Here is a 26,847-nt window from a genome sequence, read left to right as displayed (position 1 = left end):
GGGTGCGCCACACCGATAGGATATTCACACCGATAGAATAATAATATCATATACCCTTATATGGATGTCTAATAACACATGTTATATTCATCGGTTTTTGTTTAAAATACTATCAATAGTTTCCTGGTCGGCATTTTCATCAATTCCCATCATCCATAGCTCCAATCGGTCATATCTGCGGTGAGTGGTGGCCAAAGAAGTCCTAATAGACTGTCCAAGTCGCCGCCCTTCCTTCTTTTCTTCTGCCTTCTTTCGGGCACCAATTCGCCTGTTGGCATCCTGCACTGATAGTACACCAGAGTGGCTAAGTCCAGGAACTTGTCGACGAGATTTTGGCTTAGATTGGTGTGCTGCAGCTTTGAGATATCGGTCCAACTCCATGGCTGTTTGATCACTGGATTCCGCCTGAGTTAGACCACCACTAAATATCCTCTCCAAACGCCTATTTAAGCCTGGTGATAAAGCAGATAGATGACCATCAATCTTATCCAAGGATGCCCGAGCCTTAGAGATTTCTTTCCGGAGTTGCCTGATGGTTTTAGGAGAGCTCTGGGCGGAACCACTAGAGGTAGAGTCACCATCCCATATTTGTAGATCTGGAATGGGCTCTGCTTGTTTCTCCAGATCGTCCATAACAGGAGAGGGGTCAAAAGGGAAGATTCCACAATCTCTAAAGGCTGATTGGATAGTATGGGTCTTGAATGTCTCCTTCCGAATACCTGGTAGTACTGTAAGGAACTCCCGCTTCTCAAAATCACTCCATCCAAGTATAGCAGCCTCAGTGACAGCCTGCCCATGATAGTGTTTGTACTGTTTAAATGGCTTTCCATCTAAAGGCTGCAAAAAATGGGTTGCATGTGGTGGGAAGGAGTAGAGAAGAATCCGATTCTTCTCGCAGTATTCAATGAATTCATACGTGAGGTGAGATCCATGATTATCCATAAGAAGCAGCCGATAAACACCAGCCTATTTAAATAAGAAATAGTTAGCCTTGACTGCTATGTGATCAATAAAGAAAAGAGTCTAAACCCACACATCGCTGCTTAGTATGCTTGTCGAAATGTTTAATCCATTCAAAGGCTATTTCATCGGATATATAGCCATTTGGTGAGACTCCCAGTATCCAGTTTCCTGGCATATCTGAATGCGTATACCAGTCCTCTAGATGGCCCTTTCCCGGGAGAATGATGCAGGGAGGAAGGACCGATCCATCTGCAGAAATACACTCCACAACAGAGATTAAACCACGAGAAAAAGAGGCACCAGGATGTTGCGCTCTTGATGGATATTTAGTGATTACCACTTCTCCACGGCCCTGGCCCTCCATAAAGCCAATTTCATCGAAATTATAGAGGTCCTGGGGCTGGATCTGATACTGTTTAAGGAGGATCTCTAACCGATCATACCAGTTCTGAATTATCCCAAGATCCTGAGATTGTAGGCGCTTTGGATCCCTTGGCCTTTGTTTAAGCCGTGTATATTCAGGTCCTAAGCGTTCAAGAAAGCGATATGGCCATTCTTTGCTGACTTTTTTGGGAGGGATAGTTGGGTCCGTATGGGCACGCTGTAGAATCAAGTTGGCACTTTTTTCTATCCTTTTAGCTGTTGGAGGCACTCCAGCTTGATCTAATCGCTCAATCCAGTGTTTGAGTGCATTCTCCTGATGCTTATCAAGTGCATAGTTAACTGGCTTGGTAGAATTTCGCCCAGGTAGCCCTTTGACGCGTCGAAGGAGCCGTTGGTAAGGCACATCAAATGCCTCTGCTAGAGGGCGAATTTTTTGTGATTTATCGCGTTCGTACGTGGCAATGGCATTTTTAATTTGTTCTTCGATATTTTCGCGTTCAGTAGGCATGGTAGACGATGTCTATTGAATAGTAAAGATGATGGGTATGATGAGATGGATTTTTATTCTATCGGTGTGAATATCCTATCGGTGTGGCGCACCCACAGCGAAAGCGGCGGGTGAAAAAGTGGAGGCACAAGTACTGGGTATCTCGTTAACACATGCTCAAGCGATGTGAAGACTCATCTTTTTATGTCTGATTTCGCTGGTTGTCGCACATTGCAAGAAGTACATCAGGCGATCGGCACCAATCCATTAGAAACTAGGAATCATGCCCAAAGTACTTCGTAAATGACGCAAATACACATAACAAAGTACAGACAAAATACTCGTACAAGTAGCATGCCATGCTGTCAATCAAACATCTAAGCGCCAGATCATAAATGTCATAAGCCGCCACAAACGCCATATATACCCCCCATTTAAATCGTATGCATAAGTCATCATAATCCCGAATTCCCATTCCCATTGGTCGCCCGCTTCATCCGTTCCTGCCATCCGTTCATCATCGTCCGTCGGATCCCCAACGTCTTTCTTGGCTGCTGCACCATCGACATTGTGGTTGTGTGGAACGTGGTCGCTGGTCGTACGCTGTTTACTGTGCCCGGATTGCTTTGGACTTCGTTGGTCCCCTGGTCTGCCTGGGCCTCGTTTTCTTCCTCAGAGGTCGCCTTTCTTCGGATCGGTTTTCCGGCTGGCATTGAGGGCGTGGAGAGCCACGTGTAATTGTTTGGATCGGATGGTTCGAGAGCTGGACGGGGTGGTTGGAGGGTTTGCGCTTGTGGGAGGCGACGAGGCGGGATCTGGGGTGGGAGGACGCTCTTGAATGCTGGGTTTGATGCAGCTTGCTGTCCAGCTTGATTTCTGGGCGACATTTGTGACGGCTGCGGTGCTTTAGGTTTTGAAGGCTGCCAGAAAAAGCTCGATATGGTTCCTTGTGAAAGACCAGGTTTGCGACTTGCTGCGCTGTTGGCCTTGGCTTTATCTGTAGCCTCGCTCTTCGACTCTTGCTCTGCTTTAGTTGACGTCGCTATATACTCTCGAGCCGTGGAAAATCCAGAAGACATCGTGGTTGGGACGGAAAAGTTCGACGGATTGCCCATCGTAAACCCAGTCATGTATGTAGTCGTCGACTGACCCGAATTCTGATCATATCTCCGTCTCTTGGGACAAGGCTCCTCGCCTGCGATAGAGCCGTCCCACTTAGTCACAAGGTCCGCATGTCTTTTGCCATCTGCCGTCCATCGATCGTCGAGTGTAGACGAGATTTCCGTTTGTGCCTTCAGCATATCTGCAGAAGCGGGTTGTGGCCGACGTAGGATATCAGCAATCATATAAACAGCCTTCTCTTGTAAACTCGGGCCAGTAGGGCGAAAACGCGTCTCGATGATCTTTGGTGGGATGAAGCTTGTTGGAGATGTTTCCGATTCCTCGCCGCTTCGAGAGATGCGAAGAGGCACGCTTAAATAGAGGAGCGCCTGCGCTCTGGTCATGGCCACATAAAGCAATCGCCTTTCTTCATCTTGGTCTTCTGCTCGCGAGTGGGGAATAATTCCATTATACACCGCCGGCACAAACACGACCGGCCATTCAAGACCTTTTGCCGCATGAATCGTGGAAATAGTGACCTTTTCGTCTGGTTGTTGTTCCCCTTCCTGTTCGTTCTCGTTATTATGTGGAAGGACTTCTGTTGAAAGGGCTACATTCGCCAAGAAGTGAGACAATGCATCCTCGCCGGGATGGGCCTGTTGTTGCTCGAGACCTTCGATTGGAGGGAGGTCTCCTTCCTCCTCTTCTTCATTTGGACTTGGTATATCGCTTGCTTGGTTCAGTAGTTCCTCGACGTTGGCCCATCGGTTCTCCTCATTCTGGCCGTGCGTCGCCGTGAGATAGTCCCGGAAAGAAATTTTTTTGATAATAAAATCGAGAAGTTTCCTTGGTGCAGTACCGTCGGCATATTCCTGCAGCTTCTGTCGAGAAGACTCGATAATGCCGACAAATGATGAAAGACCTTGATCCGTCAGTTTCGACAAGGCCTTCTCGGTCGATTTGTGGCCCTGTGCAACGCCTCTGATAAAGTCCCATAAAGATAGATTTGCCTTCTGAGCTCCGTTCACGAGCATCCGAGTCGTTTCATCACCGATTCTCCTAGGTGGGACATTAATGATGCGCATGAGTGCCTCGCTATTCCCAGGCGAGCTCACGACTCTCATATAATCGAGAAGTATCTTAATCTCAACTCTGTCGAAAAACCTCAGTCCTCCAACCATTCTATAAGGCATTCCGACCTTTCCCATCTCAGACTCGATCTGCCGCGACAGAGCTGCGGAACGAAGCAAGATAGCGAAATCGGAATACTTGAGGAGATTCCCCGTCATAGCTATGCACCTCTGGATCTCAAGCACAATCCATTGTGCTTCTGCTACGGCGGTGGGTAGTTTGCGCAGCACAGGCAGTGTTCCAACGCTGTGTGTCGGCTGCAGTTTCTTCGCGGGTCTGGAGGTATCCTGCTCGATAACATCTTGCGCGGAGTTCAGGATTGACCCAGACGAGCGGTAATTGTCTTCTAGAAGGACGACGGACGTGTCTCTGTATAGTTTCTGCATGCGCGCGAGGTTCTTGATCTCCGCGGACCGGAATCCGTAGATACTCTGGTCCGGATCTCCGACGACCGTGATGCGTCTGTTGGCCGAAGCAAAGAGGTTCATCAATTCGTATTGAATGTGATTCGTATCTTGGAATTCATCGACGAGAACGGCCTGGACATTCGACACGCAGTGCGGATGGTGTCGGAGCAGCTCGACACAACGCAGAAGTAAATCATCATAGTCCAGTAGATTGCATGTCGCCAGTTCCTTCTCGTACTCGTAGTAAACCCGGACAAACTCCTGCTGTTCCACAATCTTTTGATTTCCATACTTCGCCGCAGCTTGCTCCGGATCAACCCCATGGGCCTTCTGATGCGAAATCCTCGCCCTCGCTGTATTAGGCTGAATACCAAGCTTCCCGCGCTGCACGATCCTCTGTATCCAAGAACCCATATAAGCAACAACCCGCATTCACAGACAGATACACATACCCTAATAATCGCCAAGCTATCACTCGAATCCGCAATCCCAAATCCCCTCTGCAACCCAATCAAATACCCATAACTCACCAAATAACGCCGACAAATCGAATGGAACGTCCCCAGCACCAATCTCGCCTCCACCCGTCCCCCAATCAACCTCGCAATCCGCTCGCGCATCTCGCGACTGGCCTTGATTGTGAATGTGCAGCAGATGACGTCTTGTGGGCGGTAGCCATGGTGGGCGAGGAGGTACGCGACGCGCGCGGTTAGGGTCTTGGTTTTGCCGGAGCCCGGGGGGGCGAGGACTTGGAGGATTGGGGAGGGGGAGGAGACGGCGGTTCGTTGGGCGGGGTTTAGGTCGTTAAGGATTACTTGCGGGTCGGGGGCATCGGAAACATTGGGATTCATGGTGGTTTAGGTTTGGTTGTCATCGTCCGATGTTCTGCGGCGTGTTGGGGTGACGCGGTTGGAGCGCGGTGTCATGTGACTTATTATCAGTAGGGCTACACTTATTTCAACCAATATATTCGAGCTTTTTCTCAAAATTGGAAAAATAAACAACCCTGAACATATAAAGAAGCAATGCGATAATCTATTGTTTTGGTGCTTCTATGTCCTAAGGCACTGTACGCCGCGCTAAAGAAGCCATGTACCGTCGCTAATCCTATGGAACATTTTAATGCTATATCGCTCAGTCAACGGCAAAATTGTTGGATCAGACATCACGCATTCTGCCCGTCCAGAAAAATAACAATACAAGACCCATTATCACTCCCCTTCCGACTCGTGGTCGAAGCGGCCATCTCCTGCGCAATCTTCCCAGCCCTATACCCACGCGAAGACAGCTTCGTCACATACTGCATCAAGGTATTATCATCCAGATGGTCGCTAATACCATCAGACTCGATTACGAGTATGTAGCGCCGCTCAGAGGAGAGTTTGACTCTCGTCATGTAGGGTTCGTTCGATAAGAAGTTGCCGCGGTTTTCTGGGGCGGAAGATGCTGATGAGGCACGGCGGAGTTTAGAGAAAGCGGAGGATACTGATGGGGTGGATGAAGCAGACGAAGAGGAGGAAGTGGACTCGTTATCGTCCATGTTGTTGATGGGGTTTTTGTATTGGAGGTCGCCTATGGCTCGGGACATGTTGAGGGATCCTATCTTGTCAGTATATGGTAATTTGAGGTATGAAGAGGCTTAACTCACCCACTCGTGCTGTCCCAGTGTTTCTGTTGACAGTGCCGCCGGCATCTTCGATCCGGGATCTCTCTGCGGGAACATCCGGTTTGTGGCTCACTGTCAGGCGTCGCTAGGCACTATGAATCAATACTCATGTCCAAGAGGAGTAAAGCGACAGAAACTTACGATACGAAACGGAGTATCATACTTAGGATCTCGCTCAGCCAGGACAGCATGCGAATCCCCTAAATTGGCAACAACCAACTCCCCCGTTGTTAGGTTCAAGAAGCATAGAGCAACTGTTGATCCAGATACTGCAGGCTCGCGGGTCTCATTTCGATACCTTTCGAGTAAGATGGCATCCTCGTCCGACAAGGCCGCCTTGATGGCTGCTTCGTAGTCGCCTTTCTGGAATTCTGGGCGCTTCGCGAGTAAGCTGTGAAGATTCCAGCTTGCATGTTCTGCTACCAGTTCGGAGCCACTGAATTCATCAGCCCTGTCCATATTTTTTGATAATAGGGATCTTACTGTCCATCGTAGACGGCGAAGAGTGCCAACCTATGTTCCGTACGGGCAGGAAACTGGTCCGGTAGAATGAATGTGCAACGATCTTCTTGGTGAGGCCTTCCTCCTTGAGCCTATACTACTGGATAAGTATGTTCTCATCTTATTTTTCAGACACGCTCACCTGCCCAACACCTGCATCAAACAACAGGAGGGAATCTGGGTTTGCCATAAGAACGTTTCGGAACATTTCCGCAGTGCTCTGACTGCCATAGTGGTATGGTAAAATGGGAATGAATGTATCTAAACATCCTGCATATATACGAGGCCCATAGCCATGGAAGGCGAATGGGTCCACGGATCTCCCTATCCGCCGTGATGGCGCCTTGACATCATGGCTGCTGAGGCTAATAGGATAATTTCTCCAGGTTCTTTTTCAGAGGTTTGGTGGCTAGAGTGTGGACTGTAGTCTGGTTGTCTGGGGATATCCGTCCCATTACTCGCCTTGCAGCAGCTCACCATTAGATATCAGGTGTGAATGATTGGATGCCATATTTAGTATCAGCGATCAATCAATATCCCAGTAGGATCATATCGATCTGAGAAAGTGCGGGACAGTCTAGACCAGGGGTAATAGTAAGCATAAGCGGCATCCATCGGCGTCATTTATTTTTCGCGACTCCGCTTCTTCAAGCACTTTCTTCATTCTCCAGAAACTCCTTTTCACCCCGCCTCTTCTCTGAACTACTGCCCAGCATGGGCTGGGTAGGAGTGGCCACGCTAATTGCGACCGCATGCTACGTACTCTACCGTTTCCCCCCTCATACATGGTCATCGGAGCCTGCCTCAGCGCCCCCGGAATCGATCCCCGAACAAGCACCTACACAAAATAATGCGCGAACCACGGATACATCCAAACCGCCCGCTATACCAAAGATAGAACCGGTGCCCGCGAAAGAAAGCGAAGAAGAAAATGCAGAGGAGCAGTCAACCCCCAAAGCATCCGCGAGCGCACCGATGCTAGAAGTGCCCGTCCTCGACCTGCATGACTCCGCGGCGGAAAGCGGATCGGCAAAATCTCCAGCTTCCTTGAACCATAACAACGCCTCTCCCTCTTCTCTCTATACAACTTCCGCCAGTACGGTGGCCAGACAAGCCGCCACAATGCCACCACGACCACTCCCACCAACGCTGTCGCCATCATCAACACTGTCGCCGCAGCCGTCACAAGCAGATTCTTCCTCCTTAATGCCCCCTCCCCCTCTCCCTCGAAACCGCGCGACAGGACAACAGCAACAACAACCGCAAACCCAGCCCTCGCAACCCCAGTTCCTGAGTCCCGGCCCCGTCCCCGGACGCTACCCGCCACGCCTCAACAACAGCTCCCTCGTACCCCCTCCCTCCGCCGCAGCCTCGCAACGCGGACCCCAACGCCTCGCACCGCCCACTAACAGCCTCGCACCGCCCACTAACAGCCTCGCACCACCCGCCCGACCCTCCAGCAACTCCTCTAAACGCGCAGTCCTCGAACCAGGCTTCTCCCCACTAGACTGGGCCGCGCTAACCTCGAACCCAAAAGCCAACCTCCGCGGCGAAAACCTCCCCGCGCAACTCATCCGCGTAACACCCTCAATGCTCAAGATACAAAACGGACGAAAGGGCCGCGACGCATGGACGTCGTATCAGGGCAAGGTGTATAATATCCAGCCATACGTACCGTTTCATCCCGGCGGGAAGGGGGAGTTGTTGAGAGGAGCAGGGAAGGATTCTGCGAAGTTGTTTGTGGAGGTCCATCCGTGGGTGAATTGGGATGCTATACTGGGGGAATGTCTGGTGGGGATTTTGGTTAGTGAGAGTGAGGTTGGAGAGGGGAATGCGTTGGATGCTATGGATTGACCTTTTCCTTTCCCTCCCGTGGATTTGGATTGGATATGTATACATCTCATTCTGTACAATATTGCATCTGCATGGCATCATGATACCCTAGAGGATCTCTTTCCTTCTTTCTGTCATATAGAATCAAATCAAAGCTCATCCTTGTCAACACCATCAATCCCCACCAACTCCGTCTCAAACACCAACGTGGCACCCCCCGGAATCGGTCCCACCCCTCGACTCCCATACCCATACTCGGGCGGAATAGTCAGCGTCCTCTTCTCCCCAACGCACATGTCGAGTAATCCTTGGTCCCACCTGTCACCATCTCAAGTTAGCCACTGCAACGCAATCTTAGTACAGGGGGGACAACGTACCCCTTAATGACAACCCCCTTCCCCACTGGAAACACCAACGGCGCATGGCGCTTATAGCTCGAGTCGAATTCGCTGCCGTCGGACAGGGTGCCGCGGTAGTGCATGTGGACTGTGTCGCCGGGTTGGGTTTTGCGGGTGCATGAAACGGAGTGCGTGGTTTTGATGTCGAGGGTGGCGGAGAGGGCCACGGGGGCGAGGAGGGTTAGGGAGAGGTATTTTAGGAGGTTCATTTTGTTTTCGGTTGGGTATAATTGCTGGTGGTTGTGGTGATGGGTGTGGTTGATGACAGTTGTTGGGTGCGGAGCGGAGGTCGATAACCATCCGCCATACAGAACATAGGATTTTAGAAAGCAATTTAATTTCCATGCTAGCAATGCAATAATAACCCAGTCTATCCCGTATGTATCCTTTAAAAAAAATAAAAAAAAAAAAACTAAAAACAAGAAACCCGTAAATAGCCATTACCCATAAATTCCATTTTAAGCTAATTAAGCCCATTTACCCAAGAGCGCCATTAGCAAACCACCCAGACACAAAAGGAAGAACGCAGCAAGGACCTCGTGGATCGGAGCCTGCCGCATCGAGGTGCTGAACATGAATTCGTGCGCCATCAGTTCCACCAGAGCAGTGTAGATGAGGATACCGGCGGAGATCGAGTCAAACACGCCGTTGACGATGAGCGTCGTGTAGCCCTCCGGAGGGTAGCTGTTGCGCACGCCCAGACCGATGGCAATGGCGATTGGGGTCGACAGTCCGTATGCGACTCCCAGGAGATAGGGGGTCCAGCGCTTAGAGCGCGGCCATGGGATCATTGCTAGACGGGATCCCAGACCCAGGCCTTCGAACATTTGGTGGAAAACGAGGACAATGTACAAGGTAACGAATTCGTCGCCAGATACAGCGAGGGTGAGACCGATGAAGACGGAGTGGAAGATGACACCGAATTCGAGAATGAAAACCGAGGTCAATTGCGCCATGTACTCTTCGACCCGTTCCTTCAAACCCGCTTCCTCGTCGACATGCTCGCGAGAGTGTCCCAGATGATCCTGGCCGGGGATATGGTCCTTAGAGTCGTGCATCGGGGCTTCGACGACCGTGGGGTTATGGTCTCCGACCGCCTCGTGGGCGTGGCTCGCACCAAAGCGAGCATACCGCATTACCATAAGCTCCACAAAGAACAAGACCACAACGGTCATCAGGATGATTCCTTCCACCCAGCTGTACTCGGTAATGGGGCCCGTAAGACATTCATTGGTCAGAGCTTCCTCTGCAGGAGCGAGAAGATGGATAAATGCAGTTGCAATAATGACACCAGAACCGAAGTACTTGGCGATGAAGAAGGCCCATTTAGGAACACCGGAGCTGCTCAGGTGACGGGCCATGACGGGGAAGACGGCGCCAAAGGTCGAAGCGAACCAGATGACGAAGACAGAAGAGATACGCACACCCATGCGGCCGTCATACTTGTTACCAGTGTCGCAGGCTTCCGCCCGAGGGGCGAGCGAATGGATCAGTTGAGACGCCATTGTCAGTTAGAATAGGCGACTCGAGGGAAAACAAAAGGGAGAGTAAAAAAAAAAAAAAAGAAAAACTCGTAACACGGGCCGACCTGAGATTTGATGGGCAACCAGAAATGTGCGACTGAACGGCCCAATAAAAACGAAGGATTTTGACAAGCACCAGGCCAAGCGTGACAAGAGATGGACAAGAAAAAAGAGGGGAGAAACGTGCAGCAGGCCGATATATAAGTACCAGCGATCTCCTGAGCTTCAAAGAGCTTGCCCCAACCAAGGTTCTCGTATTGAGCCCGGCTAATTTGTAGGCGATTGCACTTTTAATCTAATGCCAAGGTTGCTCGTACGGTGTGGATTAATGAGGATGGACGAGTGTGAATGGCCGCGTGTGTATATGTGAGAGGCAGCAATTCGGGCGTTGCCGTCGCCTTAGGTCGTCCTCAAGGTCCTCTGTTGCGGCAACGCTTCCTAAACGAGAGGTTCACACGAAACAACAGCAGGGATAGTCGAGGTCAGATTGAGCCAGACTGAGGCCAGAATCAGGCCAGATGAGACCAGAATGAGGACCTTTCGCAAGGGTTATTTCAGACAAAGAGTGGTTCCGGGTAGTCCGTAGGATTCAATATAGACTGCGTCGGCACAGAGAGAGAGAGATGGATGAGGTAGTATTTCGAAATCGGCCGGAAGGGACTGTCAAGATCTGAAACGAGGATGATAATAACGGAGACGATGACAGCGGCTAATGCGCTGGCTCTGACAATAGAGGAGGAGGTGCTGCGGCATGATGCTGTGTGTGGAAGTCTCTTTTCGCTCGTAGGTGGGATTGTGAGGACCTTGGGAGAAGTGGGCGACGTCAAGGACTCAGACTTTTCGGCGGGGACCTTGGGGACGGTAGTAAATCTGTTCATGTCAGCACTGCACTTTTTCTTAACATTATGAGCGAGGATATCATACCAGGAAACCAGAAGAGCTATTCAGATACAAATGCTCTATCCCGTACTCTGTATCCTTCTCTTTGAATACAGATGTTGTTCAGATGTCGTCCTTTGTCCCTGAGGCTAACCCGATCCCGCGGGGGTCTTCCATCCACCAATCAAATCCCCCATTAAAATAATAGCTTGTGGACCGTTGTACCCGCAAGGAACCTATTCCCAATCCGGCTCTATCTCGACACGCGACCGAGCCTTATGGGAGAATGCAGGCTCTCATTGTTGATTCCTACAAGGTACTTTACACTCATAAGGTTGCATAGTAATTGTAGCCCACAGATCTGGCAGTCTATGATCACAGCATGGCGTTCTCAGGCAGGACACAGGACACTCAATAGTGCTAGTTTGAGAGATTAAGAGCGGCGCTCAACCCCGCCATACTGCGCCGCTGGGGTACTCTGAAGTAAACTACTATGAACAAGCGCTGTCTCAGTGTTGAAATCGCGCATTAGCGAAAGGTTGGTCTGATATTGAACGCTGTGGATTGTTTGCATGAATAGACCATGTCCGGATACGGAGTACACGCAGAACTCCGGTGTCTCTCCGATATATATCGCTGGTCGTAACCCACTATGGATACTCGTTCTGCCCAACAGTGCAGTGTACGTAGCCAAGACTCGATAAAGGCCATACAGGAGCATATACAACTATAGATCTCTTGGTACACCGTAGTTAGTACTCTGTAGACCCTGTATGTAGTTGGCAGTATGTACAAGGTAGTTCAATCATCCGTGCTCGTGCCGCACGGAGACCATCTCCAACGGCCCCTCCTCTCCACTCCTGCCACTCAACATGCCACCCATTCGCCGATACCTCAGAATCAGTAAATACTCCGTCCTCGAATGTCGGATCTACCTCGACAACCCCTCTGATACCCGATGGCTGCTCGACTCCCGTGATCCCGTCCTCCCGCGGATCTTCTCCGCCATCCGACCGCTCGTGCTGCCCAAGTTGCGTGAGGAGAATGAACGGCTTTTAGCCAGGAAGAGGGGACATCCGGTTAAGGATGTGATCGCCGAAGGTATGCTGTGATTACTGTGCTATTATTACTGATTTTGGGCTGTGTTAACTGGTGGTAGATGACTTCGAGGTTGCCTTGTTCCTTCGCGAATCCCGCACGCGTCACTCGCTTCTTACGAGACAGAAGACATTCGAAGAACCCGACGATGCACGAAAAAGGAAACCCATCGACCAAGCTACCGGCTCAGCTGACACGGGAATCCTAGTCGAAAGCGACGACGACGAGGCACAGCCGAGCCTGCACAATATCCCTGTCGCCACAGATGACGACACATCCACCAAGCGACCAGCAGAGACAGATTCACCCGAGGTCTCACCAGAGCGCAAACGGACATCAAAGAGGCAAAAAGACAAGCAGCCAGCATCAGACGAGGAGGACCAAGATGAGAAGAAGCTGCGGTTCCGGACGAATTACGAGAGTTTCAACATCTACGGCTGGGTGCTGTGCCTGCTGGTCACGCGCAAAGGCGTCGCCGCTAAGCAGGCTGCTGACCCGGCTGAACCGAAGCGCCAGGTCCTCATGGAGGAGTGGATGTCCACTCAGGCACAGGGGGATATGGACGAGGAATAAGCTGCATGGGGGGCGTTGCCGGTCATCCTCGGATGGGTCGGTGTCAAGGTTGTACAACTCGGAAGGGCCAGGAACCGTATCTCATCCGCAGTCCGACCAGGCTTGGAGCAGTAATCACACGGCGAGACTTTCCCTGCTTCACTGTCAGATGACAGGGTGCCGGATTTGTCGGCAACAGACTCTGATCATAGTAACACAGGCCGATGAGCCGTTGAATCCTGACAGTTGATAACACAACAGCTGCAGATACGGAGTACAGGGACTCTACATACGACAAGTAAGAACGAGCCGTCTCTTTTATACTTTTTCTAGATGCTGTACGACACACCGTTAATCAATTGATGTCTGACATGTCCAAGACAACACCCTGTATTAACTCGGTTAATAATGAAGTATGTAGCAGTTTCGTCTCGTCCCAAGACTGTGGTAACACAGCAGCTCCCAAGAAAAAAGATGAGCCAAACAGATCTCGTTTCAGACTGGATCATCATCCTCCTTTCTGTAGGATTGAAGATCCCCCTTTAGAGTTGCGGCACGGCGCAATAATGATTAACCTACTACGATCTATTATGCAGGTGAACTGAGTACGGATCATTGTGGTTTCCGTGTTAATACTCTGTGCTTTGTTGATAATTGTAAGCCATGAAAAAAAAATTCTTTTCACTTGGTCTTAGATGAGATTACTATCACAGCCTACACCATCTTTCCAAGTACTACGCTACGGAGTAATCCGAGTCCTCCGTAAAGCAGTTACCCCCGAGCAATTCCCGACCCGCCTACTCGGTAGCATAAGAGTATGTAACTCCGTTTGACTAGCTACGGCAAACGATACCGACGGACAGCAGCACTCAAACGTCATTCTGGATCAATTTCCACGACTGACCGCAGTTATATTCCGCTCTGACTTACTCAATACGGTCCATGGTGGACCGCACTGGGCGAACGCTGGAGCCACCCGTACCAGAGAGTGCACCTCGTACGAGTTGTATGGATTACTGGATCGGGATGGAAGGGCGAGAGAAGGCTTCGGGAAGGATTCTGGAAAGGGTTGATTACGGTACAAGACGGGTAACATTGGTTATGGTACGGTAAGGACCGATGAATAACCGGCTCTAACACAGGAACTCAGAGTTTGGAATACGTGTCTTGTCTAGGAAATAAACATCTTCTGGAAAAGTGTAAAACAGGCTCTGATGTCGGGTCGTCCCTTCAACTCGTACATACTTTGTACTAGCAAAAGGGTAACTCCATTGTACCGAGGCTATCGCCTACAAGTGCTAGATACAGCAAAGGTTAATTTCCGCGAAACAACGATGATCACGGCAGTGGGCCATGTAAACCTAGGTTTAGAGAAAGGAGAGAGGAACAGGAACAGGAAAGGAACGGACGGAACCCAACGGTGCAGAATGAACGCTTTTCTTCATGGTGGAGGTGCTTCATTTTACATTCCCCACTTGATGGCTTTAGCCGCCCAGCCACATTTACAAGCGCTGTACTCCGTACTTGTACAGTATGCACTCTGTAAGCGATTACGGAGCGCAGGCATAAGCCCAGAATTGTGACCCCGTGTTCCTGCATATCGACAAGTGGCAACAGAGCTGAAACTGCAGCATCCACATTGCGTGATCCATCTTGCAATAACCACAGCCCTCCATCAAGTCCACAGTCCACAATGATCTCTTGCTGCAGTGACATACATGATCAACAGCGCTGAGGAGGAAAAAAAAAAAAAAAAAAGAGGCACAGCACAGGGATACATGGATAGCACATACAACATATGATCATTAATTACTACGAGTGATCATGGGACCGGTCATCAGGGATTGCATCCTGACAGGCAACCAGAAGCATATCTCCCGTACACGAGTGACTCACAGCGGTCTGACCGTTAATTACCGCTGATGGATGGACGGTATGGAGGAGGAGTGCACCAGCCACTAGCAGTAGTCGTCCGGGACAGAGACGGAGCAGAGCACCCTGGGGTGCAGCAGGCAAATGCGACAGGCAAAAGGTGATCCACTAGAGTAGTATAATGATATTCATGAAATCTACTACGGAGTACCTGCAAGGCTACGAAAAGGCCCCATGCGCAAGGTAAAACAAGTGTAATGGCCGGCTTCTTACCCCTGAAACTGCAGGATCCGAGCGCGAGAAAGGAAAAAGAAAAAATGGACCTGTCATATCTGCCAGAAACGCCGGATCACCCCCTGAATCCAGTTGATTCAGTCAGCATTCGGCTGTAAAAATCGGAGCGAGAGACTCCGTATGGAGTGCTCTAGTACTCTGTAGAGGACAGCGTTCCGGTACTCTGGAGCGTTTGGAATGAAAGTTGGATGATCTTCCCCTTTTCCGGCGCGGGCGCCTGATCTGCAAACCACACGTGTTGAAAGAAACACAGCGCGAGAGTAGTTGAGAATAATGGCAGAGAGAGGCAATTGACAAAGCGCTTCTGTCAAAGCGCCTGCATAATCCCTGCAGCAATCCCGATTTCTGATTGATTCAGGAGACGGTTGGCGTTATCGTAGCGCTGGAAAATCCCTGTACGTGATTATCTCACTGATCAGGCTGAGTGTCACACACAAAGATAATAATCTAGCCGCTGGATAGTACTAGAGCCTCCGGAGTCGCCGTCGAGCACTCCGTACCACTCCCGTAGTAACAAAATAGTGGTCATGCTCGGCTAATAGTTTCCAAATGGGAAGGTCAAAGAACAAGAGAATTACAAAGAAAATACGGTACCTGACGGTACGAAACACTCCGCAGCCACACGGCCGGCGGGTGGAGTTCGGACGGAAAACAGCTTCTAGAAGATTTCTCCCTTATTTCCCTTTATGGCAGTCCATGACTTATCGACTTCCGGGACAGCCAATAATCGCTCAGGTACACCCAGTACCACGACGTCATCGCCGATCCACCCCGACTAAACTGGATGTGGGTCCATCTCCTGGGCAAGACTCAAAGAGAAGAAAAAAAAAAAAAAGACAACGGGGGATCGCACTATAAAAACCGGCCATATTTCGTCTGGATGGCTCATCATTCAACTTTCTGTCTACAGACTACGAAACTACAAAACTACTACTACCAAAGTTATTGCTCTACACTCCTTTTCACTACAACACACAACCACCACCACAATGCCTTCTGTTGGAAACACCTCGCAATTCCCTCCTTGCCCTGGCCCCCCTCCCAAGGGCCCTCTTCCTCCGCTGCCCAAGTAATTATCTGCTATGGGCTCTTGACGATTTGACGACCCGGTTATACTCGAGCGGCTTTGCTTCACTCCTTTCCACCAAGACAACTGCCAACTACAAAGACCGGCTCGAGGGCGTTTACAATATGGGAACTTGCATTCTACCAGCATCTTGATATCATGATTCATTCGGCTTAAAAACTTCATTCTATTTTACTTTCCATTCTACTGCATACCACTCGCCGCAGGCGTTGTTTCATTTCACTATCTACTCGGACAACGCGCGGGCGCCTGGTCCTAATTCTTCACGGCATTTTTTGAGATTTGTATTCGACGTTGCACCTTATCGCGCTATCTGACTATCATCGCGAATCATTCCATCGAAAGGATCAGACAACGGACGTGCGCACCATGCCATGGCCATGCATGACCAATTGGTCTATTGGTCTCATCTTGATTACCAAGATGCGGGGTGGGAATCTCTCGGGACTGCTACTTTTGGCTACATTCTTCATCTACTTCTTATTCTTGGTTCTTTATTATTGCGATGCATGGGGACTTGAATTTATCTGAATCGATGGCATGTACAATAGATTAATATATACCCAACAGAACAGTTCTGCTTCTGTCTTGCATTTACAGCATGATCACAACACTATCTTACTATACTCCGTACTCTGTGTATTGCACCGCTATCGCGCTACTAAACCAAGGTTTCACTATCAGCACTAGTCTCATGTCGCCGGCTATGCTGAAGAAATCGATAGTGCCGGGACTAATGCTGTCCATCGTGGAATTCTCCGATATGCACTCCTTTTCAGATAACATCACTATGACACCATCTAGAGGCCTTATCGCCGGACGAATCGGGATCGTGACTGCTATTGAATCTGAATGGATGGAATTAGCGTCCGAGGTTGATCAGACTATAAGACATGCTGTTATCGCTTGCCCATAGTTGTTCATATGAAGCAGCGCACTGACATCGCTATCAAATGGCATCAGCTATAGCTGTGATAGCATTTTCAATCACGAGAAGGATTCGCTTGCATTGTAATACTCTGTACAGAGTACTCCGGATACATAGAGAGTATATACTCGTACCAATATGTCCAAATCCGGCAGGATACTCCGCCTCCGCGCAAACAACCACACACACGTGATCCTCAACTTCCGCTCACCACCAAACCCTCCCCTCTCAGCGCAACTCCAAATCCTTCTTTATCATGGTTCTGGAACTGCATATCTGGGGTCCTGCTTTCTCGCTCCCCTCCATTGACCCGCAATGTTCAGCGGCTGTTGCCTACTTTTCGCTCGCCGTTCCCAGGGACGACTGGGTGCTGGTTCCAAGTAGTGATTCTTCCGTGTCGCCGACTAGTGAGTGCCCACTCTTTTCGGAGAATTGATTGATTTGAAAAAACAAGATCAATTTATTGACGCGCTATGACATGACTAGATGAATTGCCTGCGTTAAGAAATGGATCGACCTGGGTGAGTCGGTTCAGGAATATTGTCGATTATCTTCGTCAGTATTCGGATGGGTCGTGGGATTTGGATCGGGGGTTGGGTGAGGTTCAGAGGGCGGATAACATAGCGTATGTTGCATGTGCTGGCGAGTAACAAATGTTTAGTCTAACTAACTGCGTACTACAGATTCTCCTCCTTCCTCGAATCGCGCGGTCAGCCCCTTCTCGACCTCTCCCTTTACGTCACAAGCCAAAACTACTACAACCATACCTCCCCTGCCTACGCTTCTATCCTCCAATGGCCGAATCAATGGATCCTCCCTCCGAAACTACACTCCGCTGCGAAGACCCGCACAGAACACCTGGGCGTCTCCTCGCTCGACCTCGAAGCTCTCGAGGAGCAGCGAAAGCGAGAACACTCCGCCGCCGTCGCGGCCGGACAAGTTCCACAGAACTTCATCCAGCGGCCGCGTGATACCGTCTCGGGTCTGCTGGGCAAGACATCGCAGCAGAATCAGTTCAAGCTGGAAGGCTTGACAGCGGAGCTGTTCGAACCTTTGGAGGAGATACTGGGTGACAAGGAATATCTCCTATCCGACTCTGCGCCATGTAGCTTGGACTGCTTGGCGCTGGGATACTTGGCTCTCGCGGTTGTACCGGAGATGTCGTATACATGGCTGCGCGATGCGATGCAGAGCAAGGGACCTGGCGTGACTTCATACACGGGACGCATGCTGAAACGCTGCGTTGGTAGCAAGGTGGATGTTGCTCAAGCGCTGAAAGGTGTTCAATCTCCCTCGTCCCCTCTGCCATGGCAAGCCCCTGAACGGGCCAACGTGGTTAAGGTCGGGGGTACACTACTCAACACCCTAATTGATGCAACCCCTATTGTGCGCGACATACGTAACAACAACCGTCTGCGGGAGGCAGCCGAGTCCTCTGACCTCTCTGGAATTGAGAAACAAGCATTGTCTCAGTATGTCGCCGGTCAGAAGAAAGATGTCTTTCTGTCTATGGCGATGGTTGCAGGTGGTGTTGCCGCGTTGATTGGATACGTGTTTCATGTAGGGTTGTTCGGTGTCGTTATGGAGGAGGAAGCGGAAGCACAAGAAGAGGAAACAGGGGAAGTGGATTTAAGTAACCTCGATCTCAGCGCGAGTGACTTCTTGGCCGTTTAGGGTGTATTATAGTTGTATTTTAGCGCTAAAATGCGTAGTTGTCATGTCACATGACTACGCTTCAGACTTCTTTGATCATTCTGTTCTCCTCACCATTACCATCTTCTGGAATATAGAGGATTTGGAACCGTTTTGAAAATTTTCAGAAAGGGAAAGAAAGGAAACTGCAACATCTTTTGCAACCTAAATCTGCAATAAGGGCAGCAAGCGCTTGAGCTAGTTCTGGAAACGGCAACACAGTCATATCTGGAGAGTCTGTGGCCTAAAACCAAAACGAAGATGGCTGTGGGCAATGTCAAGCATTATTTATTGGACCCAACCGAGGCTGCTAGCTATACAGCAACTGAAATCTACGGCTGCACTGTTCTTGTGGTTGTGGATGGACGCGGTGTTACCATTGGCCACTTCCCTGAAGAATCAGGGACAAGAACAGCACTACTGGGAAGATTGCAATAGAAAGCGATAGAAGCAGCGTGAATGATGGAAGCATTGAAGGAGGGGAAAGATCGAAGTCTCATAGCAATAAAGCCTTCTACAGCCTGCGTCCATCTGCTATCAGATCATTATAGACCTTTCAAGCGTGAGAAGCAGGCTCGAACGGGTATTCCTCCGGCTTCTTGCCTTAATCAACCCAGGTAAGCCAGTGGTCAAACACAATCCAACACTGAAGAACGTGCAAGTCATGGCGGTTGCTGCTTCGAAGCACGGTTTGAATGTCTGCAAAGACCTTTGCGGCCTCGATAATGTCCGAATCAACCTTCCCAGCGTGGGAGAGAACCTTCAAGACCAACTAAAAGTATCGATAGTTGTTTCTACCAACACACCTGTGACAGGAGCCAAAGCAGTAGCGTTGGCCTCAGCCTCTGATATCTTCGGATCATCCCTAGCCTCAGTTGCCGCATCAATCCTCTCTCAACTCCCCACTACGCTAGCGCCACAGCTGCCATGAGCAACGGCGCCATGAGAGCATCGGATTTACAAAAGCTCTTTGAGATCCAGCACGACCAAACCTTGAACAAGAACGTCTCCATTGCGGAATTCGTCTTCATCTTGGAAAGGACGCAGTCTATTCACACCTGATACTGGAATCTCCTGCCCTTTGCTAGGGGAATTCGCACATTACTTCTGCTGATCCCGAAGCAGCGGCGGTTGTGAATCCTAACTATGGATGCTGGAATAGAATACATAGATTCATGTTGCTATGTCTAGGTTTTTTGCGGAAGATTTATCGGACGGATGAGGTGGGGGATCTTATTGCGAATGTGACGTTGCTGGGGCTCGTAACGATTCCTGATGATACTTCTGATGAGGCTTGGAAGGAGTGAGTGGCGAGCAATGTGTGTCTATCTTACTCTTCTATCTGGAGTTTGCATTCTCTTCTGTAGAGCTATGTTCATCAGTCCTAACAGATACACCGAACTACCACGTCATTGGAACTGCATCAACGCTGCCATGCCCCATGGGAGGCGTCGTCGATAATCGGCTGAAGGTCTATGGAACTACTAATGTACGAGTCGTCGATGCTACCATCCAGCCTATGCAGCTCTCCGGAAATCTCATGGCCAATCTCTATGCTATTGCGGAGTGGGTGTCGGATACGACCAAGGAAACTGAAAACTAGATCTGCATAAGAAGCTGTAGCTTTGGGCTCTCGATGATTCTGGTGTTTACAAGCAGGAGTTGTAGGCTAGTCCCAAAAGACAACGCATTCAGAATGTGTAACAGAAACAATCGTTAATCCATCTCAACATCTATATAATAAGAATTATCAGATCAGACCTGTGTTCAAATGAAGAGTATTTGACCAATCATATGCTTTAATAAACACCGCTGCCCCTAGGTGTATTCAACCAGCTCGTAAAGAATAAAGTAAAACATAATATCAGAACACCATCAAGTGAACCATATCCGCTCATGTCAACTTTTGCTTGATGAAGAAGGACCGGAGATGCGACAATTGCCAGGCGCAGGCAGCCGACAAGACAACGAGTTGGATGATAGTCCAGCGGACGACACGCGAGTTGGTAGCTTCGGATTGGTCACGGAATTCGGCCTCGCGTTCCTGGATAGCCCATTAGCATCATGGTAATCATTGTATAAGGACAGTCGGGTTGGAGGAAAACGTACCCGCTGGAACACCTGCTCCCGACGAATATCGTGCAACCGCCCGTTCAAGTCTTTGACTTTCTGCACAATATCCTGCATCTTGCCTTTGTCCTCCGTCTCAATTTTGCTCGTCTCGCCAATAGCCATGTCAAGCGTCACCCGGATCGCATCCGACGCACCGCCGGAGAGCCAGCCTCCGGACACATGGCTGCCATCGGGAGTCAAACAGATCTTGTGTTGACCGGGGTCGGCGGCGGAGAAGGTAAAACGGCCCGAGTGGCTATCGCGCTTGGAAACGACCCGGTGGTCATTATCGAAGGTCTCGTCGACGGTGATGAGCATCTTCACATTGGGATCGATGGAGTACGTGTTGCCGGCTTGCGGGTTGGCGACTTCGGTTTTGAAGTGGCCTGCGTTGTTGTATTAGAATATGACGCTTCCTCTCCCTTTGTAAAAATCAATTTAGTGTCAACGTACCAACCACCAGGGTATCCTTGGGAAGCTCCTCGAAGAAACACTTGGTCTGCTTCTCGCCCATGTAGAAGTACAGGGCGTTTGCGGGAGCGGAGAAACAGATAATGGCCAATACTGCCAGAGTAGACGAAAGCCATGAGGCGGAGGATCGTGAGGGAGCCATTGTTAATTCTTCACTATCCTCGATTTTGTGTCTGGTGCGTTCGAGTCGTCGGAGTGTTGATTGTTGACAACGCTTGGAAATGCGGACGGCGAGATCTGGCAGTCTTGGCATTGCGCTCTCTTCCGTTCGAACTTTTTGCCGCCATCGTTCTACATTCCCCATCGTCCTCTCTCATCTCCGCCGCGAATTTTCGAGTGCAACACCTAATACGTGGTTTTACGCGTCGATAAAATAAAATAATATTCTGATCAATTCCGGTGGTTCGCCATCATGGCCGCCGCCGATGTTCGCGACATGCTGGATCTGCCCGCAGAGGGGCAACAGCAACCCCGGCCTCACAAGAAGCAGAAGGTCGTGGAGAAGAGACCAGGTTGGTATAGCCTACGACTTGTTGAAGCAATTTGAACTGATGAGTATATCAGAGGGTATCACTCGCGAACTGTACGCGCTTCTCGGCGAACGGGCACCTCCGATCGCGATCAACGAAAACCGATACAAAGGGCGACCGAAATGGATGAGCAAGTTGAGAGTTCGGCCATGGTGTGTACACGGGAGTTACTGTACTGTTTTTGGGTATTTGCTGACTCTTATCAGGCGCATGGCACCTTTTACGAACGGCGCACGATCCGACGAACTCGTTCTCCGTCACTGGCAACGACAACAGGAACCGACAAACGCACCGGCATTAGAAGGACCAGAGGCAGAGAAACCAGAGGAGAAGAAAGAGCCAGAAGAAGAAGAAGGGGTACCGAAACCAGCGGAGCAGGAATACCCATTTGTCAAATACAACGTCAAAGCCAGGGTTCCGAAGCGATACAGCGACGACGAATACAACCGACACCTGAAAAATGATGACTGGTCACGACAAGAAACAGATTATTTGATGGATTTGGCCGAGGAATACGATCTACGCTGGGTTCTTATCGCCGACCGCTACGACTTTCAACCTCAACCTATAGATGCAGAAACAAATTCCAACGCCCTAGTCCCAGCCAAACGATATCGAACGATGGAACAAATGAAGGCGCGATATTACTACATCGCCGCGACGATGCTCGCATTCGAACATCCCCCCTCCGAAATGTCCGAAACCGAGTTTGAACTCCACGAAAAGATGCTGAAATTCGACCCCGACCGGGAGCGCGTTCGCAAAGAACTCGCAGCCTTACAACTTAACCGCACAGCTGACGAAGTCCGCGAAGAAGGAATCCTCCTTGAAGAACTAAAGCGCATCACCGCCAACGAACAAAACTTCATTGCCGAACGCAGAGAACTCTACTCCAGACTCGAAGTCCCCATCAGCGTCGGCAACACCGCCATGTACCAATCCAGCCAGGGCCTCTCCCAACTCCTCTCCACCCTCCTCCAAGCAGATAAGAGCAAGAAACGACGGTCGATCTTGGGCCCCGAAGGCGCCGCCGCCCCCTCCCCAGCAGGCCAAACACCCACAACCTCTGGCCCAGCAAGCGCCCGCGACAGCCGCGCAGAAACACCCGGCCAAGCACCAGCCCCAGCAACCAAGAAGGCCGCCGCTGCCGCCGCCGCTGCCGCAGCAAACAAGGAACCCCAGCAACAACCCCTAAAGACCCTCACGCCAGCCGAAGAAGCCAGATACGGCGTTCAGCATCACGAACGCCTCACACCAAGTGTGCAATTCCGCAGCGACCGTCCCCAGAAGCTCACACATGCCAAGTCCAACGTCCAGTCACAGAAACTCGCTGCCGCGCTTGCGGAACTCGAAGTCCCGCCTCGTCTCGTCATGCCCACCGAGCGCTTATGCAAGGAATTCGAAAAGCTCATCGTGTCTGTCAACGCACTCCTCGATGCGCGAAAGATGGGCGAAAAGGTCGAGAGCGAGATCCGTGTCCTCGAGGCAGCCAGGGAAGAACGGGAACGCAAGGAGCGGGAAACCAAGGAGAAGGAGAACCCGCAGGTTAAGACTGAGTTTGATCATAATGATTCTTCGCTTGCTTCCGCTGCACCGGCGGAGTCGACTGATGGTGCCAATGATGGCAAGGATCCAGCAGTTCCTGCTCCTTCGGTAGAAGGCCCCGAGGCTGGCGCTGGCGCTGGCAATGGCACGGCAGGCGATACATCGCATAAGCGTTCTGCGAGCGTCTTGAGTAACGGAAGTGACAAGAGCGCTAAACGACAAAAAAAATAAGGTCTTCATTCCATTTGAGAGCGGCGTTGGTTTCTGGCGGATTTTGGGGCACTGGTGTCTATTTTATCCATTTCTGTATGATCCTATGAATAATCTTGTTCATGGGAATTGGTATAGTGCTATAATACAAACGTAGGTCATACATTCAACTTTTGCCGCCATCTTGTCCTTGCCCTAATTTACAGAATAACACATACTATCATAGTGTTGCGAAGTTGCCTAACTAGTTCCAATCGTCACTCAGGGTTCGAATGCATTTCCAGAGATTCATGGTCATCTTCAGCGCCATCTGGGCTGAATCTTTTCGAATGTTTGGGGCGGTATCGACCTGGTCCTGGGTCTACCAAACGGCCGTGAACACCTAGAGTTTCCGAGTTGCGCCTCCAAAGCGAACGCTTGACGGGGAATACGGAGGGAAAATCTGCGCTGCTGCTGGTGTCGCGCTTTTTGCTGCGATTCAGAACCCTGAATCTAACCCTCGGTCGCTTCGTCGGGAGACTGCCGAATCGACTCATGTTTGACGGCGTTTGCATGACTGATTCATTGCTGTCGTTGGTGGCACTGCATTGGTTTGCATTTGAACCTAGTGTGAAGCGCATTCTCGAACCCTCATCGAAAAGTTCGCTGTATCTGTTTCTGAACACAGGAGAGTTCTTTGGGCCTTCTTCCACGTCTTGGGATTGTCCTTGATCAGACCCGACCTTTCCGCTAACCTTTTCGCCTGTTTCATCCTGGTTTATTCGTCGACTCGTGAACCATTCCCAGAAGGAAGAAGCCGTGGAGCTCCGGTTTATCGACTCACTGGAATCTGTTGCTCTTACAAGTGCAGTTGCTCCAGACCAACGCCGCAGCGCCTGGGGATTCACGGAGTTTGGGAGGTCGTTGTTCGAGACGGACGGCTCGTCAAGTGCCGATAGCACCATGCTAGCTTGCCGGTCAGGGTCCTGGTCTTGGTTCTCAGTGTTCTCTTCTTCCGTCCCTCCGTTTGCCATGCCATTGTTCCCGCTATCTTCAGGAGGGCTTGAATCGGCTGGGGTCTTTTGATTCTCAGTCTCATCTTTTGCCACTAACGAATATCCGTACCCAACCCGTCGGCCTCCAGACATCCAGCCTACACTTATATTGCGAGGCGGTAGGGCTTCATTGGAAACAGACCGGGGCGATCCCACCGGTGGACTTATCCCAAACTGCTCGACGAACTTGCTTGTTAATGCATCAGTCTGAGCTCCGGATTCGCTGCCGGCAGCATTAGAATCAATTACTACGCTCATGTCTGTGTATGGTTGTGCTGCAGGCGCGTACTCATATCCGCCACCTGAAGGCCCTCTTTCAGACCCGAGGAGACTGCTGGTGTTCGCTGTCAGACTCGAATATCGATAGCTTGCGGGAATCCCGGCAGATGAAATACTAGATTTGGGCGAATAGAACGAAGACGCATCTCTCTTATGAGCTAGTCCGAAATCGAACCCATTCAATCCATTCTGACCCAACGATGGTGTATTTGCACTTCGCTGGACGACGCAATCATGATAGTGATCCGACAGGCTTCGTATGCTGTATCCATTGTTTTGCCCATTCTCATCGACGGACGGATTCTGGGATAGAATGCGAGGGGATGTTGAAGTGGAGGCCAGGGCCTTAGAGATGTTCATGTCACCCAAGTGAATCGAGCGGGCTTCTGCGGATGATCCTCGATGATGTCTTTTCGCGACGGCAATCTCTGAGTTCTTTCCAGCCAATGACTCCGAAGATCTTTCATAGGATGCCTGTGCGGCTTGGAGACCATGTTGAGCCACGGTGGCGTAGAATCGACCACGGCCGCCATTGATGGATGTCGGAAGCGATAACACCCCATGATCAGTCGTTGCAGACTTCGCCGATTGCTCAGATATGGAAAGGGGTCTGGATGTATCTGCCTCTTTGTCGTGGATGGAGAGGTTGGTCACATTTGCAAGAGGACTGGGGACTCGGTGTGCCGCACCCTTTGCGATATCTGTTGAGCAGTGGAGTTGTTGCGGAATGTGACGTACATAAGCCGGACGAGCCAGTGCCGAACGTGTATCGCTTATCTCGCGTCGCTCATCTTCTGGTCTCAGCTCCTGGGGCTGACCGCTTGTGTAACCCGTTCCTGCACCCTGATAGGGCTTCTCCAGTGACGATATAGCTCGCTCGAGACTCGCTGCAGTAGGGGGACGATCCGTGATGGGAGCTGTATGCGCGGGGGTTGATATGCCTTGTGCATCGCTGTCGTATCCTCTCTCGCTCATCAAACTGCTCCCGACGTCATCAGCAGCAACTGGGTCTGCAAGGACGTCCAAGTTCCGGGATAGCGAAAGAAGCGATATTTCTGTCGACCTATCGGTTCGCTTTGGAATAAGATGCAATCGTTTAGAGTCTCGAGAGGACAGCCGTCTGCGGAGTTTGCCTGGCCAGCCACTTGAGGAGTGCGAGGAGTGCTCATTCTGAATGGGAGGTTGTGAGTGTTCGGTTGAGGAGGGTCCTATTGAGGTGTCAGAATCTGGGATGTTCAAGATGTAACCAGATGGTGTCATACCCTGTTGGCAGTCATGTCGCAGGGGGGAAGACTCTGCTGGCATGAAGGAGGGAGACGGCGAACACTCGGAGGGAGAAGTAAATCTCCTGAGCTTTCGAAACCGACCACACAGGAGGAAACCCATTGTGAGTGTGGCGCATATGGTGAAGTGATGGTATTGGTAGAAGGAGAGGGAATGCCATGATGGCCAGAGCAAGAGATGAGTGTCCAAAGATGTCCATTTTGGGAAGGAGGAGGGTGTGTATACAGATACGGAAACTACGCTGAATGGTCAATCCTGGAAGCTTCCAGCCAATTGCTTGCTGCTCTTTTGCTCAAAACAAGTCCCCAGATTTTTTCCATTTCTCTCCATTTGTCCGTACCCTGAATTCCACACCAGTACTCCGTGTTATAGTTCTGCTCCGTACTTCATACGGACCGGCCAAATCACATGACCGTGAACGGACCAATCGCCGATCACGGAGGGGTATTTTATGCCTCAGGCATAAAGACACGCAAATCACGCCATTTCTGGTGTCAAAATTGGTGTCATTACCATGAATTACCAAAATTACATGTCAGGCACAGCCTATCCCCATGGAGAGATCGGTAATACATGTACAGCCCCT

The 26,847-nt window shown here is 50.4% G+C and overlaps 12 protein-coding genes across 12 annotated transcripts; 5 read left to right on the top strand and 7 right to left on the bottom strand.

The window, feature by feature from the left end:
* Nucleotides 1–2,289: 2,289 nt before the first annotated feature.
* ACHE_20650S (uncharacterized protein) lies at nucleotides 2,290–5,324 on the bottom strand (the record flags this gene model as incomplete). The annotated part of the gene is made up of 2 exons (XM_043284977.1): nucleotides 2,290–4,869; nucleotides 4,926–5,324. The coding sequence occupies 2 exons, from the start codon at nucleotides 5,322–5,324 to the stop codon at nucleotides 2,290–2,292; spliced, it is 2,979 nt and encodes a 992-aa protein (XP_043133714.1).
* A 314-nt stretch (nucleotides 5,325–5,638) lies between these two features.
* Nucleotides 5,639–6,848, bottom strand: ACHE_20649S (PP2C family serine/threonine-protein phosphatase; the record flags this gene model as incomplete). Its single annotated transcript, XM_043284976.1, has 5 exons — nucleotides 5,639–6,072; nucleotides 6,122–6,224; nucleotides 6,281–6,575; nucleotides 6,623–6,732; nucleotides 6,783–6,848. 5 exons carry the CDS (start codon nucleotides 6,846–6,848, stop codon nucleotides 5,639–5,641), a joined length of 1,008 nt encoding a protein of 335 aa, XP_043133713.1.
* A 506-nt stretch (nucleotides 6,849–7,354) lies between these two features.
* Nucleotides 7,355–8,494, top strand: ACHE_20647A (uncharacterized protein; the record flags this gene model as incomplete). Its single annotated transcript, XM_043284974.1, has 1 exon — nucleotides 7,355–8,494. The coding sequence occupies one exon, from the start codon at nucleotides 7,355–7,357 to the stop codon at nucleotides 8,492–8,494; it is 1,140 nt and encodes a 379-aa protein (XP_043133712.1).
* A 128-nt stretch (nucleotides 8,495–8,622) lies between these two features.
* On the bottom strand, nucleotides 8,623–9,080 carry fkbp3 (peptidylprolyl isomerase family protein FPR2; the record flags this gene model as incomplete). The annotated part of the gene is made up of 2 exons (XM_043284973.1): nucleotides 8,623–8,791; nucleotides 8,851–9,080. 2 exons carry the CDS (start codon nucleotides 9,078–9,080, stop codon nucleotides 8,623–8,625), a joined length of 399 nt encoding a protein of 132 aa, XP_043133711.1.
* Nucleotides 9,081–9,338: 258 nt separating this feature from the next.
* zrfB (low-affinity Zn(2+) transporter ZRT2) lies at nucleotides 9,339–10,376 on the bottom strand (the record flags this gene model as incomplete). The annotated part of the gene is made up of 1 exon (XM_043284972.1): nucleotides 9,339–10,376. One exon carries the CDS (start codon nucleotides 10,374–10,376, stop codon nucleotides 9,339–9,341), a length of 1,038 nt encoding a protein of 345 aa, XP_043133710.1.
* A 572-nt stretch (nucleotides 10,377–10,948) lies between these two features.
* Nucleotides 10,949–11,272, bottom strand: ACHE_20645S (uncharacterized protein; the record flags this gene model as incomplete). The annotated part of the gene is made up of 1 exon (XM_043284971.1): nucleotides 10,949–11,272. The coding sequence occupies one exon, from the start codon at nucleotides 11,270–11,272 to the stop codon at nucleotides 10,949–10,951; it is 324 nt and encodes a 107-aa protein (XP_043133709.1).
* Nucleotides 11,273–12,145: 873 nt separating this feature from the next.
* On the top strand, nucleotides 12,146–12,944 carry ACHE_20644A (uncharacterized protein; the record flags this gene model as incomplete). Its single annotated transcript, XM_043284970.1, has 2 exons — nucleotides 12,146–12,374; nucleotides 12,433–12,944. 2 exons carry the CDS (start codon nucleotides 12,146–12,148, stop codon nucleotides 12,942–12,944), a joined length of 741 nt encoding a protein of 246 aa, XP_043133708.1.
* A 4,416-nt stretch (nucleotides 12,945–17,360) lies between these two features.
* ACHE_20643A (glutathione S-transferase family protein) lies at nucleotides 17,361–18,778 on the top strand (the record flags this gene model as incomplete). The annotated part of the gene is made up of 3 exons (XM_043284969.1): nucleotides 17,361–17,511; nucleotides 17,591–17,729; nucleotides 17,788–18,778. The coding sequence occupies 3 exons, from the start codon at nucleotides 17,361–17,363 to the stop codon at nucleotides 18,776–18,778; spliced, it is 1,281 nt and encodes a 426-aa protein (XP_043133707.1).
* A 1,459-nt stretch (nucleotides 18,779–20,237) lies between these two features.
* Nucleotides 20,238–20,399, top strand: ACHE_20642A (uncharacterized protein; the record flags this gene model as incomplete). Its single annotated transcript, XM_043284968.1, has 1 exon — nucleotides 20,238–20,399. The coding sequence occupies one exon, from the start codon at nucleotides 20,238–20,240 to the stop codon at nucleotides 20,397–20,399; it is 162 nt and encodes a 53-aa protein (XP_043133706.1).
* A 291-nt stretch (nucleotides 20,400–20,690) lies between these two features.
* Nucleotides 20,691–21,521, bottom strand: ERP1 (emp24/gp25L/p24 family protein; the record flags this gene model as incomplete). Its single annotated transcript, XM_043284967.1, has 3 exons — nucleotides 20,691–20,840; nucleotides 20,906–21,294; nucleotides 21,362–21,521. 3 exons carry the CDS (start codon nucleotides 21,519–21,521, stop codon nucleotides 20,691–20,693), a joined length of 699 nt encoding a protein of 232 aa, XP_043133705.1.
* Nucleotides 21,522–21,791: 270 nt separating this feature from the next.
* Nucleotides 21,792–23,685, top strand: SWC4 (SANT/Myb-like DNA-binding domain-containing protein; the record flags this gene model as incomplete). The annotated part of the gene is made up of 3 exons (XM_043284966.1): nucleotides 21,792–21,891; nucleotides 21,944–22,061; nucleotides 22,116–23,685. 3 exons carry the CDS (start codon nucleotides 21,792–21,794, stop codon nucleotides 23,683–23,685), a joined length of 1,788 nt encoding a protein of 595 aa, XP_043133704.1.
* A 236-nt stretch (nucleotides 23,686–23,921) lies between these two features.
* On the bottom strand, nucleotides 23,922–26,363 carry ACHE_20639S (uncharacterized protein; the record flags this gene model as incomplete). Its single annotated transcript, XM_043284965.1, has 2 exons — nucleotides 23,922–26,185; nucleotides 26,240–26,363. 2 exons carry the CDS (start codon nucleotides 26,361–26,363, stop codon nucleotides 23,922–23,924), a joined length of 2,388 nt encoding a protein of 795 aa, XP_043133703.1.
* Between the last annotated feature and the right edge of the window lie 484 nt (nucleotides 26,364–26,847).

Source organism: Aspergillus chevalieri, chromosome 2, assembly GCF_016861735.1.
Source record: "Aspergillus chevalieri M1 DNA, chromosome 2, nearly complete sequence".
NCBI lineage: Eukaryota > Fungi > Ascomycota > Eurotiomycetes > Eurotiales > Aspergillaceae > Aspergillus > Aspergillus chevalieri.
Note: the sequence above shows the minus strand (reverse complement) of the source record. Positions and strands in the feature narration are given on the sequence as shown.